This window comes from Conger conger, chromosome 1, assembly GCF_963514075.1.
Source record: "Conger conger chromosome 1, fConCon1.1, whole genome shotgun sequence".
Classification (NCBI taxonomy): domain Eukaryota; kingdom Metazoa; phylum Chordata; class Actinopteri; order Anguilliformes; family Congridae; genus Conger; species Conger conger.
The window spans coordinates 86,331,531-86,345,624 of NC_083760.1; the positions used below are offsets into that span (position 1 = coordinate 86,331,531).

At 45.8% G+C, this 14,094-nt stretch overlaps 1 protein-coding gene across 1 annotated transcript in view; it reads right to left on the reverse strand.

Annotated features, from left to right (window-relative positions):
- Positions 1–7,562: 7,562 nt before the first annotated feature.
- Positions 7,563–14,094, reverse strand: part of LOC133139522 (protein LYRIC-like) — a 15,516-nt gene continuing 8,984 nt past the window's right edge. Inside the window, exons 8-9 of the mRNA XM_061259129.1 lie at positions 8,074–8,177; positions 7,563–7,574 (exon numbers count right to left, since the gene is read on the reverse strand). Of these exons, the coding sequence (XP_061115113.1) occupies positions 7,563–7,574; positions 8,074–8,177 (116 nt within the window). The remainder of the gene's footprint in view (positions 7,575–8,073; positions 8,178–14,094) is intronic.

Consider the following 14,094-nt stretch of genomic DNA (forward strand, 5'->3'; position numbering starts at 1 on the left):
CATTTGGAAAACGAAACAGGTACGTGCTGTGAAATCCCCGTGCTGCATTGTTTGGAATGTTTAAGGTGAACTACGACCATATGCCTGCCATATGATACCTTTTATTTTTAACCTTTTATCACTAGCCCATAAAAGTAACTAAATGATAAATAAATCAACAAATAAATAAAGATACTGTAGGCTGCATTTCAGTAGTTCTCATATATCAAATAACATTTTGTTACTATATGAGTAGTGAATTCCTGAAAGTCACACTAATATTGCAATATAGTAATAGTGGGCGACTCTACTGTATGTTGGACAACTTTATTGAAGTGTTTTTCAGACACATTCGTAAAAAAGTGAATACATATAAAATTGAAAACATGCAACACATTTTATAAATATGCATACATTAACAACAACAAAAATCATTTTGAAGTATTATTTTACCTGTAATTCCCGAATTTGATATTTTACATGCAGTATCTGAGGTGAACCATTCTTTAACAATTCTTCCTTACCTACTGTATATCTCAACATATATTGTTCTTGTTGTCCATTTGTATTTGTATTTGATGTACTAAGATCACAGATCACACACATGATTTTACAGTTTGAGGTTGTTTTAAATAAATGCATTCTCATTATTTTTTTGGGTTGCATCAATGCATTTTTCATTTTCCTGTCGAAAAACAGTCTATTTAAGTGCAGACCCTATTTACAATGTGTTTTGGGGTGGTGAAGGAAATGGTCTTAAAACATTGTTACCTTAACTTTACTTCAACATTCTTAGAGACTTGTGGTAAACTCACAGATATTGGGTACTGTCTGTCAGAAAGAAATATTCTCCAATCCAACAATTAAAGGCTTTTTTGATTAAGTCCATTCAAAATATGACACATTCATCCACTATAATAATCTTCTGTACTGCAACTGTAGTTAAACATTCGGCTTGGCATTCACATTTCAAATGATGACATTGCAGAAAAAAACAGTCACATGAGTGCCGATCCTACTGAGCAGTAGAAGGTTGATGGCAAAAATTACAGTTAAAGGGGGAAGTTTCAAGTTTTCTGACATAGAATACCAACCCAGCTTGATGATAAACAGAGGCAAGATCAACGATTCCCAGATCAACCACAATTTTGAGCCGAGAAACATGAACTATACGCCCCCATCTCAACGTCCACTCACCACAGAGACAGAGTATAAATGTAGCACTATTCAGCATTATTCTGTGCTGAATGATATTCAGCAGGAGGCCAAGTCTTGAGAAAACGTGAAAGCAGTTGAAATTACAGTGACTTCCTCTCTGCTGACGTATCACTGCCGATTAACACAAGTCAATTTTAGCAATGAGAGTACACACTCGTTATTACAAAAGCAGCCTCACGGAAGTTTGAGCAGGGAAATAAAGACAGGGGGCCTCCCCATTCCCTGCATTTTGAGTGCTAAATAAATCTCGTGGTGACACGCCAGTGGCAGACGTGAGCAAACCTGACTCGAGCACTATGTGCGTGTGGTAAACTCAGAGGCGTGTAGCTCCACACAGTGCCATAGCAACAGGGCACTTGGCAACAGGGTGTTCCCACTGCACGGAAACAGGAGTAGGCTGCCCAGTTCACAAAGTGCCACGGTCCTCTGCGTTAGCCTCTAATGCTAGCTACGCAGCAGCTCAGGCTGTTAGCGAGTGAATTAACTTCTGGGAAGTCCTGATGTGAAGCTTTGATGTGAAACGTGACTATTCATTACATTACATTATTGGCATTTGGCAGACACTCTTATCCAGAGCGACGTACAGTTGATTAGACTAAGCAGGAGATAATTCTCCCCTGGAGCAATGCAGGGTTAATGGCTGTGTGGATCTTATTGTGGCTACACCGGGATTAGAACCACCGACCTTGTGTGTCCCAGTCATTTACCTGAACCACTACGCTACAGGCCACCCTCACTCACTTCTGAGCATGACTGGTTATGAAAGGCAAACATGTCTTATCAACAACGGAGAATACCGAGGAGCATAACTCATCACGAGGCACTCAAGCGGCCAGGCTAACACTGCTTTATAGCCCTTTATAAATGCTACACAACAGAGGTGTTTGTGTTTTGATCAGGCTCTTTGTTCACACTGTAACTCTGCATCCGCCACCTCAGAGCGACTGGACTATTACTACTGAACGTTCAAGAAGGTACGCCTTCGACTTGCCAAAATTGCCCCCAAAATGGTCCGCCGAGATTATGTGTCCGTATGTGGATTGACAAATAGCTCCAGTCTCTTTATTTGTTGATAGTGTTTCCGAAATGCAACGTGTGAAAATAAAATACATTTCTGTGGGGAAAAGAAAAAGAAGGAGAACAGAACCGTTTGGTGATGTCTCTGGAGGAAGTGCTTTGCCTGACACTGATTTTGCAGGGTCCGCCGCCAGAGTGAAAGAGGGCCGCAGCGATGGCGTGATGTGGAGTGTTAGCCACGAGGCCAGTTCTCCGCTTCTGATCCGGATCCCTTGGTGGGTCTGGGGGCCCGGTCGCCCCAGGGTTCCCCCGCCCGTCGGAGATGAGGTGATCTACGGCGCGGAGGTGTACGTGGTTGTGCTGCGGGGGGGGGGGGGGGTGGGGGACAGACCCCCCCCTCCCTCCCTCCCTCCCTCCTCCCCCCAGTCTGAGATCCAAGCTCTTCCCTCAGCCAACACAATGAATCACCCCAGGGAATGTAACCTTCAGCACACACATCCCTTTCCATCTCTCCCTCTATCACTCCTTCATTCTCGCTCTCTGTCCTCCCTTTCACCTCCTCTGTCACTTCATTTCCACACCATTCTCCCATGCATTCTCTCCGCTCGCTCTCGCTCTCTCTTACTCTCTCTCTCTCTCCGGTTCTCTCACACATAAACACACACGCACTAGCGATTAGCCGTCGCTAGGTAATTGTTCTTTGGCCAGCCCTTCTAAAAGCGAAGCTTTTCCCAGGTAACGTAGAGACACCGTACTCCAGCTGTGATTCGCTCGGCTGCGTCAGGTGATAACGTCAAGTCTCCTTCCTCATCCTCCTCTTCTTCTTCCTGTCTTTTTTGCCATCAGGGTCTAGAGATTCAAAGAAAGAGAAAAACAATGAGGTCATTCAGCCAACGGGCAGTGCTCCACACCACTCCTTCTTACAGACAAGCATGCACACAGACACTCACACATACTGTATACTCATTCACCCAGGCATGCATGCAGACATTCACTCATACACCCACTCTCACACACACACACACACACACACACATACACTCACTCTCACACACACATACTGTACACTCACTGACACACATGCACGCAGACACTCACTCTCTCTCTCTCACACACACACACACAGTGCAAGAGAACACTTATAAGCTCTCTCTCACGGCCCACAAGAGTGATTAAATTCATTAAACTCAATTTATAGCATGGCAGTTGATTCAACTGACAAACCTGACCATTTGAAGAGCGAAAATGCTTCTAAGCTCCAAGCTTCAAATGTAGTAGGCCTTCACCAAAAAGAAACACAATGAACTAACTTCAGGGATTTAAAATGGAAACTATCTGCTCTAAAATGTAATTGGGAAATTTAGCAAGACTTAAGTAATCAGTTTCACATTGTCCAGCTGAAACAGTATTGTGATTAGTGAAGAATGGCTTCATAAATAATATACTACAAAACTGGTTCCCAACTGTCCTGTGGGTTTCTACTCCAACCCCAACAAGGCACACCTCATTCAAAAACCCTCTGACCTTGAAGTGATATGTTTTGGAGGAAAGTTTTGCCACAGGGTCTCATCAAACGCATCAAAGGGTCTCATCAAACGCCTTTGTGACGGCAATGGCGGTTATTTTGGTCGCCGTTTGGCGGAAGCAGTAATCCCATCAAAACCAGGCGCACGCGTTCATAAATACTGTAAATGTCAAGGAAATGGGAAAAGAGGGACGATTACGCTTTTATGCTTTTCTTTTTTTGTTGTTGGCGACCGGACGGACGGACGGAGGTCTCCATGGTGACAAGCTCCTCCAAGACAGCGGGGGCTAAACTTGTCTGGAAATGAAAGGCCCAGGGTCGGTAAAAGCGGGGAGAGGGAGAGGAAGAGGATAACTCAGCGTCTCCCCAGGGAGGCTGAGAGAGGAATGATGCCAGAGAGCCAGAAAGAAGGGATTGGAAAAAAAAAAAAAAAAAATCCGTTAGAACGGAGCTCCTGCAACCGCGTATTTTCTGCTTCATTAATACGGATGCGCATGCTGTTCCGGCTCACGGGTTTTCTGTGTCATAACAAAGTCACAGCGAAGTTTTTCCACCCCCTCCCCCTTCTTCTCACTTCGCCATAGCGAGTAAATAACGGCAGTTCCTGGTGAATTTTTTTCTCGCAATCGGAGATCACACGTTGTGCACATCCAGATTAATTTCCTGCTCCCCGTTAAATCACATTCTAACAGACTCAACATCCTATGCCGGTATAGATAGATAGATGCCGGTATAGCCAGACACAGAAACATTTCTGAAGATTCTTCAGATAAAAAAAGTTGCATTTGCAGTATTTTAAAGCGTATTTCACTGACGTGTCACTTCTTCTGTGTGTCCCCAATGTTGATACCCAGCTGATACTCGCAATTGCACATATGTCGTCATCATTCAAAGTCTGTCGGGCATATGTAGTTTCCTGACAGAGTAAGCAGTATGTGGTCTCTAAATTTGACATATTGCGAAAGAGCTCTCACCACATGCAAAAAGAGAATGCCAAGAAACGATTTTAAGAAATGATTTCATGCCAGGAAGAGCATCTGGTAGTTAGCTGAAGAGTACTCCCCTGAAATATGTTCTCTTGCAGAAACATTCTGCAATTTTAAAATCATACAGTATGAGGCATAGCAGACAGTGACCCCTTTAGTAGACTTAATCTTTACGATTAGTGGTCTTCAATCATTCCACAATCAAAGTCGCTTAGATCACGTCTTCCTCATTCTGACATTTGGTCTGAAAAACAGTTGAACCTCTTGACCATGACTGCATGCTTTCATGCATGTAGTTCCTGCCACATGACTGGCACTGAGTGGTCACTGAGTGTATATACATATGTTATGACACAGCTACGGGGTGGCCTGTAGCGTAGTGGGTAAGGTGAATGACTGGGACACGCAAGGTCGGTGGTTCTAATCCCGGTGTAGCCACAATAAGATCCGCACAGCCGTTGGGGCCCTTGAGCAAGGCCCTTAACCCTGCATTGCTCTAGGGGAGGATTGTCTCCTGCTTAGTCTAATCAACTGTACGTCGCTCTGGATAAGGGCGTCTGCCAAAATGCCAATAATGTAATGTAATGTAATGTAATGTATATACATACATCACTTCATGCAGAAATAAACACTGATTGCAAGTGCACCGTGTATAAGGTTGTCCTGATGAGGTTACAGTATCACATGCAAGCAAAACATCCTTTCATGTCTACCACTAGCCGGCTCAATGAAAACGGTGATGGGAAACCTTCCCAGAATGCATCTCTCCCAGCAATACTGGCGGCACATAATGTTAAACAAACTCCAGGCTTCCGAATCGACAGCACTCCGAGCATCGAAAGCACTTCATTTGCAGTGTGGGTTTCATTAAGTGACGGGTAAATTAACCAGGTCAAGGAGAGTGAGTTACAAGCACTCCTACAGCCCGCAGTGGAGTCCCTTGGAATATTTATATGAATATTAATATTTAATTAAGGGTTCAGACGCTTTTATCTAGAGAATTACTGCAGAGGAAGTTACAGTCAGGGAGCCAGGTGTGTGGTTCTCACCGTTCGCTGACGTGGACGTGGCCTTGTTCTCCGCTCCTCGTTGGGTTGCCAGGACCTCGTGGCCCTCCCTCGTCTTCCTCCCCAAGCTTTGACCCCCCTGCAATGGCACCAAAACCCCCCCCAATACCGGGTCAGGCACAGGCACTATTACTATTGCAGGGAGCCCTGCTGTAAAATCCAGCTATGCAGCTGATTGAGCTGGCAAAGCTGGTCATAAAGCGGGTCTAGCTGGGTATAAGCTGGTCAACCAGCATGGTCAAGCTGGTCATGAAGCTGGTCTAGCTGGTCATAAGCTGGTCTAGCTGGGTATGAGCTGGTCAACCAGCATGGTCAAGCTGGTGTATGACCTGGTCAACCAGCACGGCCAAGCTGGTCATGAAGCTGGTCTAGCTGGGTATGAGCTAGTGCTGGCAGCTCATCCAGCTACCAGCTGTTTCAAAACAGCTTGAGCTGGTCAAACCAGCTACCAGCTGTTTCAAAACTTAGCTTGAGCTGTTTTTTTTTCAGCAGGGAGCTTACAGTGGCACCAGCAGCAGCAATAAGGACGAACACAGGGATGCCGAAATCTGGCCCTCGAGTCAAGTAGCACTGCTGCTTTTCATTCTTCTCCTCCAATCTGATTTAAACTTGGGTTCAATCTCTGGCTAATCAGAGGCGTTAATCAATTAATGAACGAATCAGGTGGAAAAGACAGGCGGCAACACTACTTGCCTCCAGGGCCAGATTTGACATTCCCCCAACTAACACACGAGATGCCGAAGCACAGTAAGACTTCCGTGACTTCCTCAGACTAGATGTGGTTCCACAGAGAAATCTAAAGGAAAAGTGCTTTCCTACACACAAACTGTTGACTGGGGGGGGGGTGGGGTGGGTTAGGTTGTGGATCTGTCCATCTTGCGCTGTTATTACCGAATTAATCCGTGTGGTGCAAATGTGTTGCAAAATATACTACGACTTCTGTTTTATCGTGCACAGCTAAATATTGCCGTTTCATTTCCGTGTTCAATGACCTATTTCCAAAAAAAAAAAAAAAAAAAAAACTTTCTGCTGACAGAAAGTTCTGGGAAGCCAGATTAAAAACACAAAAAGGGTCAGTGGCTGGAGCAAGAGAGTGTTTTTCAGTCTCGACCGGACGAGAACAGCTGAGGAATGACCATTAAAGGACAGGAGCGATGGCCGTTTCTGTCGTACGCCCTCTTGTTGTGCGAGCTCAACGCGCATCCCGAATGAGTGGAATGCGCCCCTCCACCGTCTCCGAAAATCATACTCTTCGCCGCAAAAGCCCTTCAATAATTAAGGGTGGAAAACTCCAGAGACTTCCATTCTTTACCAGCCGCCGTCCTCGGCGAATCGCGTCATAATTAATAATTGAAGATTAACTGCCATTGCATAATGCCTCTGGTTCAGACTGAATGCACTTCTCCCAGAAGACGAACCATAAAACTCCATGGCATTGTTTCTGATAGTGTTCATGTATTATTAAGGGGACTTAGTTTCTCGTTGTAGCGCAGAGCTCTATTTCTGTTTGTGTACGCTCGTGAGGGCTGCAGCTGGCAGCTGTGAAATTATCTAGGAACGGCATTCAGTCGACGGCCCTTTCTGGGCTAATGGACATTAAAGCTTCGCAGCAAAGCGCCAAACTCTCTCATCCTCAGAGAGAGATACGCCCACGTGTACCACAAAAGGCTCGTTTTTGAACCAAGTTTAATCTGACGAGAAATCAAAAGTGTTTTCTATTTTAATTAAGCCCTCAAGGCCGCGCTGTATCGTCAACACAGTCGCTGAGGCTCAGAGGTGTTGCTAGGCACAGCGTTAAAAGGGTTTGTGCACAGAGTGATACTGTTTACAGACAGGCTATTTGATTAACTGTTACTGTATCTGATCCACAATCACTGTACAGCACCGTCTCAGCCAATCAGTATCCAGGATCGAAACCCACTTTATAATTTATATCGTGGCATTATCCTCCCCAAACACCTGCAAACAGCCAAAATTATAATATGATATAATATTTGTCCCTCACTTTTTTGCGCAAAAGTTTCATTGAGCTCGATGTACTGTAATTGTCTCATAACTCTGATGACGAATAACAAAGCTGGCCCCATGTGACGGAACGATGAACGTTGTTTTTCGGTTAATGGGAAAGTGAAACACTTTAATTGCTGTTCCTGGTGCTGTTTTGCATGACACAGATAATAGCTACCTGTTCTACAGGACTTTCAGTCCTTCCCACTGCGGGTGCTCATCCTACACCTGGCAAACAACTTTAATTGCCTAATCAGCAGACCTTTGTACCCACCTGCCCCGTCTCCTGCCCCAGCGTGCCCTCTTCCCCCGCCCAGTTGCCCCATTCCTCTTTGGGGGGCTTCCAGTCCGAGGTCTGGTCAACTTCAGAGGAGTCCTCTGCCAACAGAGAATAAACAGTGAATCATTCCTCTGCTGGTGTGCACTGACAATGCAAAAAATATTTCAGAAAATTTTTTTTTGGGTTCAAACATGTCAAGGATTTTTTTTTTTTTGGACATAGTATCACCCCCCCTCCACGGGAGCTTATTCATTTGTTTCATTCATGTGTACGCGTTAGTGCAGATTGTACGTGTTAGACTGTATGTATTAGTGCAGATTGTACATGTTGGTGCAGATTGTACACGTTAGACTGTATGTATTAGTGCAGATTGTACGTGTTAGTGCAGATTGTACACGTTAGACTGTATGTATTAGTGCAGATTGTACGCGTTAGTGCAGATTGTACACGTTAGACTGTATGTATTAGTGCAGATTGTACGTGTTAGTGCAGATTGTACATGTTAGACTATGTATTAGTGCAGATTGTATGTGTTGGTGCAGATTGTACACATTAGACTGTATGTATTAGTGCAGATTTTAAGTGTTAGTGCAGATTGTATGCGTTAGACTGTATGTATTAGTGCAGATTGTACGTGTTGGTGCAGATTGTACACGTTAGACTGTATGTATTAGTGCAGATTGTACGTGTTGGTGCAGATTGTACACTAAGACATGTTTTATAGGGATCTGGAGTGTTGGGCTTGACTTTCTTCATTATGAATCACGCCGAGAGGAGCTAAAGGATAACATGGGATTCGGCATCCGTCATCATTTCTTTGTCAATACTACAGTGAGCATTGCTGTCGAATGAAAACAAATAAGGTAGTTTATACACAATACCAGTGGTTCCTAACAGGTTCAGTACTGTACACTGCATCTCTGTTCTTGATAATAAGAACACCACTCACCCACCAGTTAGGCACAAAAAGTCCCATCAGCTAAAGTCAAGGCTCTGTGCTGCATCTAAAATCACTTCTGACTCAGTCGCTGACTTTGGAGTTAGAGCTGCAGTCTCCCTTGCAGGGCTTTGACGTTGCCGAAATGTTTTTAAAAGTGCAGCATGCTTATCTGGCAGTGACGCCCGTGTGAGTGGCGGGCGTGATAACGTTCCCGGAGGGGAATGCGGTAATTATGATGTCACAATGCCTCTTTACAGCTTCTCTATGACCCCACCCACAGTGACAAGCCAATACTGCACATCGGGGATCTCAAACAGCAGAACACGGAATCTGTAGCTTTCTGGCCTGTTTCAGCGCTCAAGCACTTAATTCAAGTCATTGATTGTAGCAATGGAGTGCACGCGCCTCGTTGCCTAAAATGCCTCCTGACTCGAATTAATCCACGCAGAAACGCTGCAGACATGGCGGCTGTCCAGGGCCGGAGTCTGAGAGCCCTGCTATAGACCACGATTGTACTAAAGCAAGGATGTACATCACTGACCTAATGCCCTCACAGGGACATAGAACGCATGAATGGAACTAGATAAGAGTGGGAGCACCATAGAGCTCCATCGTGAGCACAGAATGTCTGAAGACACTAAGGAACGAAGGATGTCCTTTTGGGGGTCTATTAGGCCGCATTCGTCTCGAGGACGGTGTTCTGCCTTCAGCGATGCTGTCAGATCCCCGAATAGGGAGCGTTTTCAGAGGCTGCTGAAGAGTCCTTCTTCTAAACTACGTGTCTGACTGGCCATTATGGGTTCTGAGTCACTTTTTCATCTCTGAAAGTGCTGGTCTACTTTCTTCAGTACGCTTGTGTTTATACGGGGAGTTCAGAGACAGAGTAAACGCTCTTGGTAACAGCCATTTCCTGGACTGAGTAGGGGAGAGCAGGGGTCTGTTGTGACACGGGGTCCATTGTTACGCGATGTTCTCTGAGCAAAAGATTGACACGAAGCTGGTCCGCTGAAATCCAAGGTGAAAGAGGACGTGTGTGGGGTTGTGCAACCTCATTTACAGCAGGCCAAGTTTGTTTCTGAGTGGGCAAAAAACTTTGTGTATCAATGGACCCCGTGTCACAACAGACCCCCGCTCTCCCATAAGTACCATAGAGTGTAAATAGTAAGAGCTGGGCAAAAACAATCATCGTTTCATAAACTACTAGGCATAATGAAAATTTGTCTCTGAAAATAATCGACCGATCAGGTTTTCTTGGGTTGTTAAATCAGCTTGGGTTGTTTACACTGAAGTCAATAGGCAAAGAGCTCTGGCAGCCAAACTTCCGGCGTGCCTCACCGCTTATGTTGGCCGAGGGTGTTATTTGTTGTCTAGTTATAAATGAATGTCCGTGGTAAAGCATCAAAGGTTGCTGACATATTCTGGTTGCCCTGTCAGGGAGTTGGGTCATTGCAAGGGAGGTGTTACATAATGCTGTGTGGTTAAGAGGGCCTTTTGCAGAGATGTAACTTAATATACACTAAGGATCTCAATATTTATTTGCACGAGTATTATTTGAAATATATAAATTCGTTGAGATGAGATGATGCAGTGCAGATACTGTTAAATCTAATTTGAGGATGTTTACATCCATGTTAGGTGACAAGACCGGGGGCGATAACCCCCCAGAACGAACACAGAATTGAAGATGGGCAGCTACACAATGTCCGCTGACATCTGTGTGTCATCTATGTGTCACTTCAGGCCGTCATTAAATGCCAAGGATTTGCATCCAAGCAGTAAATACGATGACTTTATTTAAGATGATGTTATATGTGCAATTATTTTTCACCCCCTTAAATACTGGACTATGTAAAAAAACAAAAATAGCAGCACAGTCCATATATTTACAATATATTTCTGCATGTTCATCTTTAACTCTTGTGTTGTCTTAACATTCTGTACACTCCCCTTGTCCTAAGGGTCAAAAACAACCGGCCTTCACTAAACCCATAAAATGAAGCAGCTTAGTTGAATTTTAAACCCCAAATGTATTGTGCATGAAGAAACAACCTTTCACTCATCACAAACTTTGTCATCAAATTTCAAGTTGAAAAAAGATCATTCCGGGGGGTTTACTCTGCTGTTAAACACAATGGCGGGTCATTGACCCTTAAGCGACACAAGGGTCAGGGGAAGCACCAGTGCACAGGCTACTCTCGCCGTACTCAGGCAGAGAAAGGGTTCAGGATGGAGCGGCACACTCCGGCCTAAGCTGGGAGATTGCTCCTGCACGCCCGACCCCTGCCTTAACCCTGGAGGTCTGGAGCGCCGGGGCTGTGGAGAAACAGGGCGGCCTGCGGCCCCCTCCTCCCCGCCAGGCTGCGGGTCTGAACGGTACGGACGGTGGAGGAGGGACCGAAGAGAGATTTTTTTTGAACAAAGAGACGTTCGTTCTGCATTTGAAAGCCTGTCTTCTCTTGGCAGAAGCTTTTGTTGTTCAAAGGCCATCAGTGACTCACTGATTCAAGTCAAGCTCTGCGTTTTAATGGGGAGTACAAAAAATTTTTTTTGGGTTCAAACGTGTCAAGGATTTTTTTATTTTTGACATAGTATCACACCTCCTCCATGGGAGCCTATTCATTCGTTTCATTCATGTTTACACGTGCAGATTGTACACATTAGACTGTATGTATTAGTATGGATTGTACGTGTTGGTGCAGATTGTACGCGTTAGACTGTATGTATTAGTGCAGATTGTACGTGCTGGAGTAGATTGCACGTGCTGGTGCAGATTGTACGCGTTAGACTGTACGTGTTAGTGCAGATTGCACGTGTTAGTGCAGATTGTATGTGTTGGAGTAGATTGTCAGCATTCAGTCAGACCCAGTGGCCTTAACACTGCAACATATTGCAACACAATGAAAAGTGTTGCGTGAAAATAAAACAAAATGGATGACCGGATAAAGAGGGCGAGAGGAGTTCGCAGGCTGTGTGAGTGGTGTGAGATCAGAGCCGTTTTGACTTGAGGCTGCAGTCACGTGACCTCCTGTTAGTGAGGAGTCAGAATTCCGAGAATGGGACCCCCCCCCCCGCCCACCTCGCCCCCCTGCCCACCTCCCCCCCCGCCCACCTCGCCCACAGCACTTCCTCTGCGCCCACTCACTCCTCTCAGCCCCCTCGGGGGTAAGAACGATGAGGTAGACACAGAGCTATGAATGACTTCTGCAGAGACAAAATAAAAGGGCCTCCCCTGCCCACACAGACACACACACACACACGGGCACACACACACACGCGTATACACACACACACACGCACAGGCACACAGACACACATACAGACACACACACACACTCACAGATTCGTACACTCACACAAAGCCCTGGGCAGAAATGCTCCCAGCTTCCAGATCAAATTAGGATCTTAAAGTGGGCCAGAGTGCTACAGCCACACACAGTGTGGGGTCAGACTGAGACACACACAGTGTGGGGTCAGACTGAGACACACACAGCTCCACACAGTGTGGGGTCAGACTGAGACACACACAGTGTGGGGTCTGACTGAGACACACACAGCTCCACACAGTGTGGGGTCAGACTGAGACACACACAGCTCCACACAGTGTGGGGTCAGACTGAGACACACACAGTGTGGGGTCTGACTGAGACACACACAGCCCCACACAGTGTGGGGTCAGACTGAGACACACAGAGCTCCAGACAGTGTGGGGTTAGACTGAGACACACACAGCTCCACACAGTGTGGGGTCAGACTGAGACACACACAGCTCCACACAGTGTGGGGTTAGACTGAGACACACAGCTCCACACAGCGTGGGGTCAGACTGAGACACACACAGTGTGGGGTCAGACTGAGACACACAGCTCCACACAGTGTGGGGTCAGACTGAGACACACACAGCTCCACACAGTGTGGGGTCTGACTGAGACACACACAGTGTGGGGTCAGACTGAGACACACACAGTGTGGGGTCAGACTGAGACACACAGTCCCACACAGTGTGGGGTCTGACTGAGACACACACAGTGTGGGGTCAGACTGAGACACACAGCTCCACACAGTGTGGGGTCAGACTGAGACACACACAGTGTGGGGTCTGACTGAGACACACACAGCCCCACACAGTGTGGGGTCAGACTGAGACACACACAGTGTGGGGTCTGACTGAGACACACACAGCTCCACACAGTGTGGGGTCTGACTGAGACACACACAGCCCCACACAGTGTGGGGTCTGACTGAGACACACACAGCTCCACACAGTGTGTGGTCAGACTGAGACACACAGCCCCACACAGTGTGTGGTCAGACTGAGACACACACAGCCCCACACAGTGTGGGGTTAGACTGAGATACACGTTATTAATCTGACCCTGCACAGCTGCACTGAAGCACAGAGGAGGAAAATGTAGCATAGCACACAATGGTTAAATATTGTACTTGTATTGTAACCATAGCACACTATGGTTAAATATTGTATTTCTATTGTAACCATAGCACATTATGGTTAAATATTGTATTTGTATTTTACACTGGAGGCTGACCCAATTTAAACATTAATACAAATGTTACCACGGCTACACTCTTAAAAGGATTATGTTAATATCCAACTCACTTTTTATGCTTCTACTTTTGGGTTACAAATTTACAATTTATGTGTACAAAAAAAAGTAACGTGTTAAAAAGTAATAAACGTGTGTTGTCCTTATCTGGACTTGGAGGTCTGTTTTCAGTGCAATTTCAAGCATTATAGTGCCCTATAATGCATGAAAATCAGACAGGTTTTGCATTAACACGCTCCAACATGAAGTGGATTTTAGCTTCTTGTTACCGGTGATCGCTGCTTTGTGTCCAGATGCTTGTGGTCGGTGGAAATGCCTGATCTGCAGCCAGGAGTTTTTGAGTTCAGCGCCTCGTTGTTTTCAGGCGAAAAATGTAAAGGCAAAAGCAACAGCGGCTGGAGACAGCCTTGTGACTGAGAAAAGGATTGTGGGTAATGGCTCTGTGATGAATGGTGTGTCTGGGGTGGGGGTTGACACGTCACGGGCGAGCTGCTGACTCCGGCCTGGGCACGG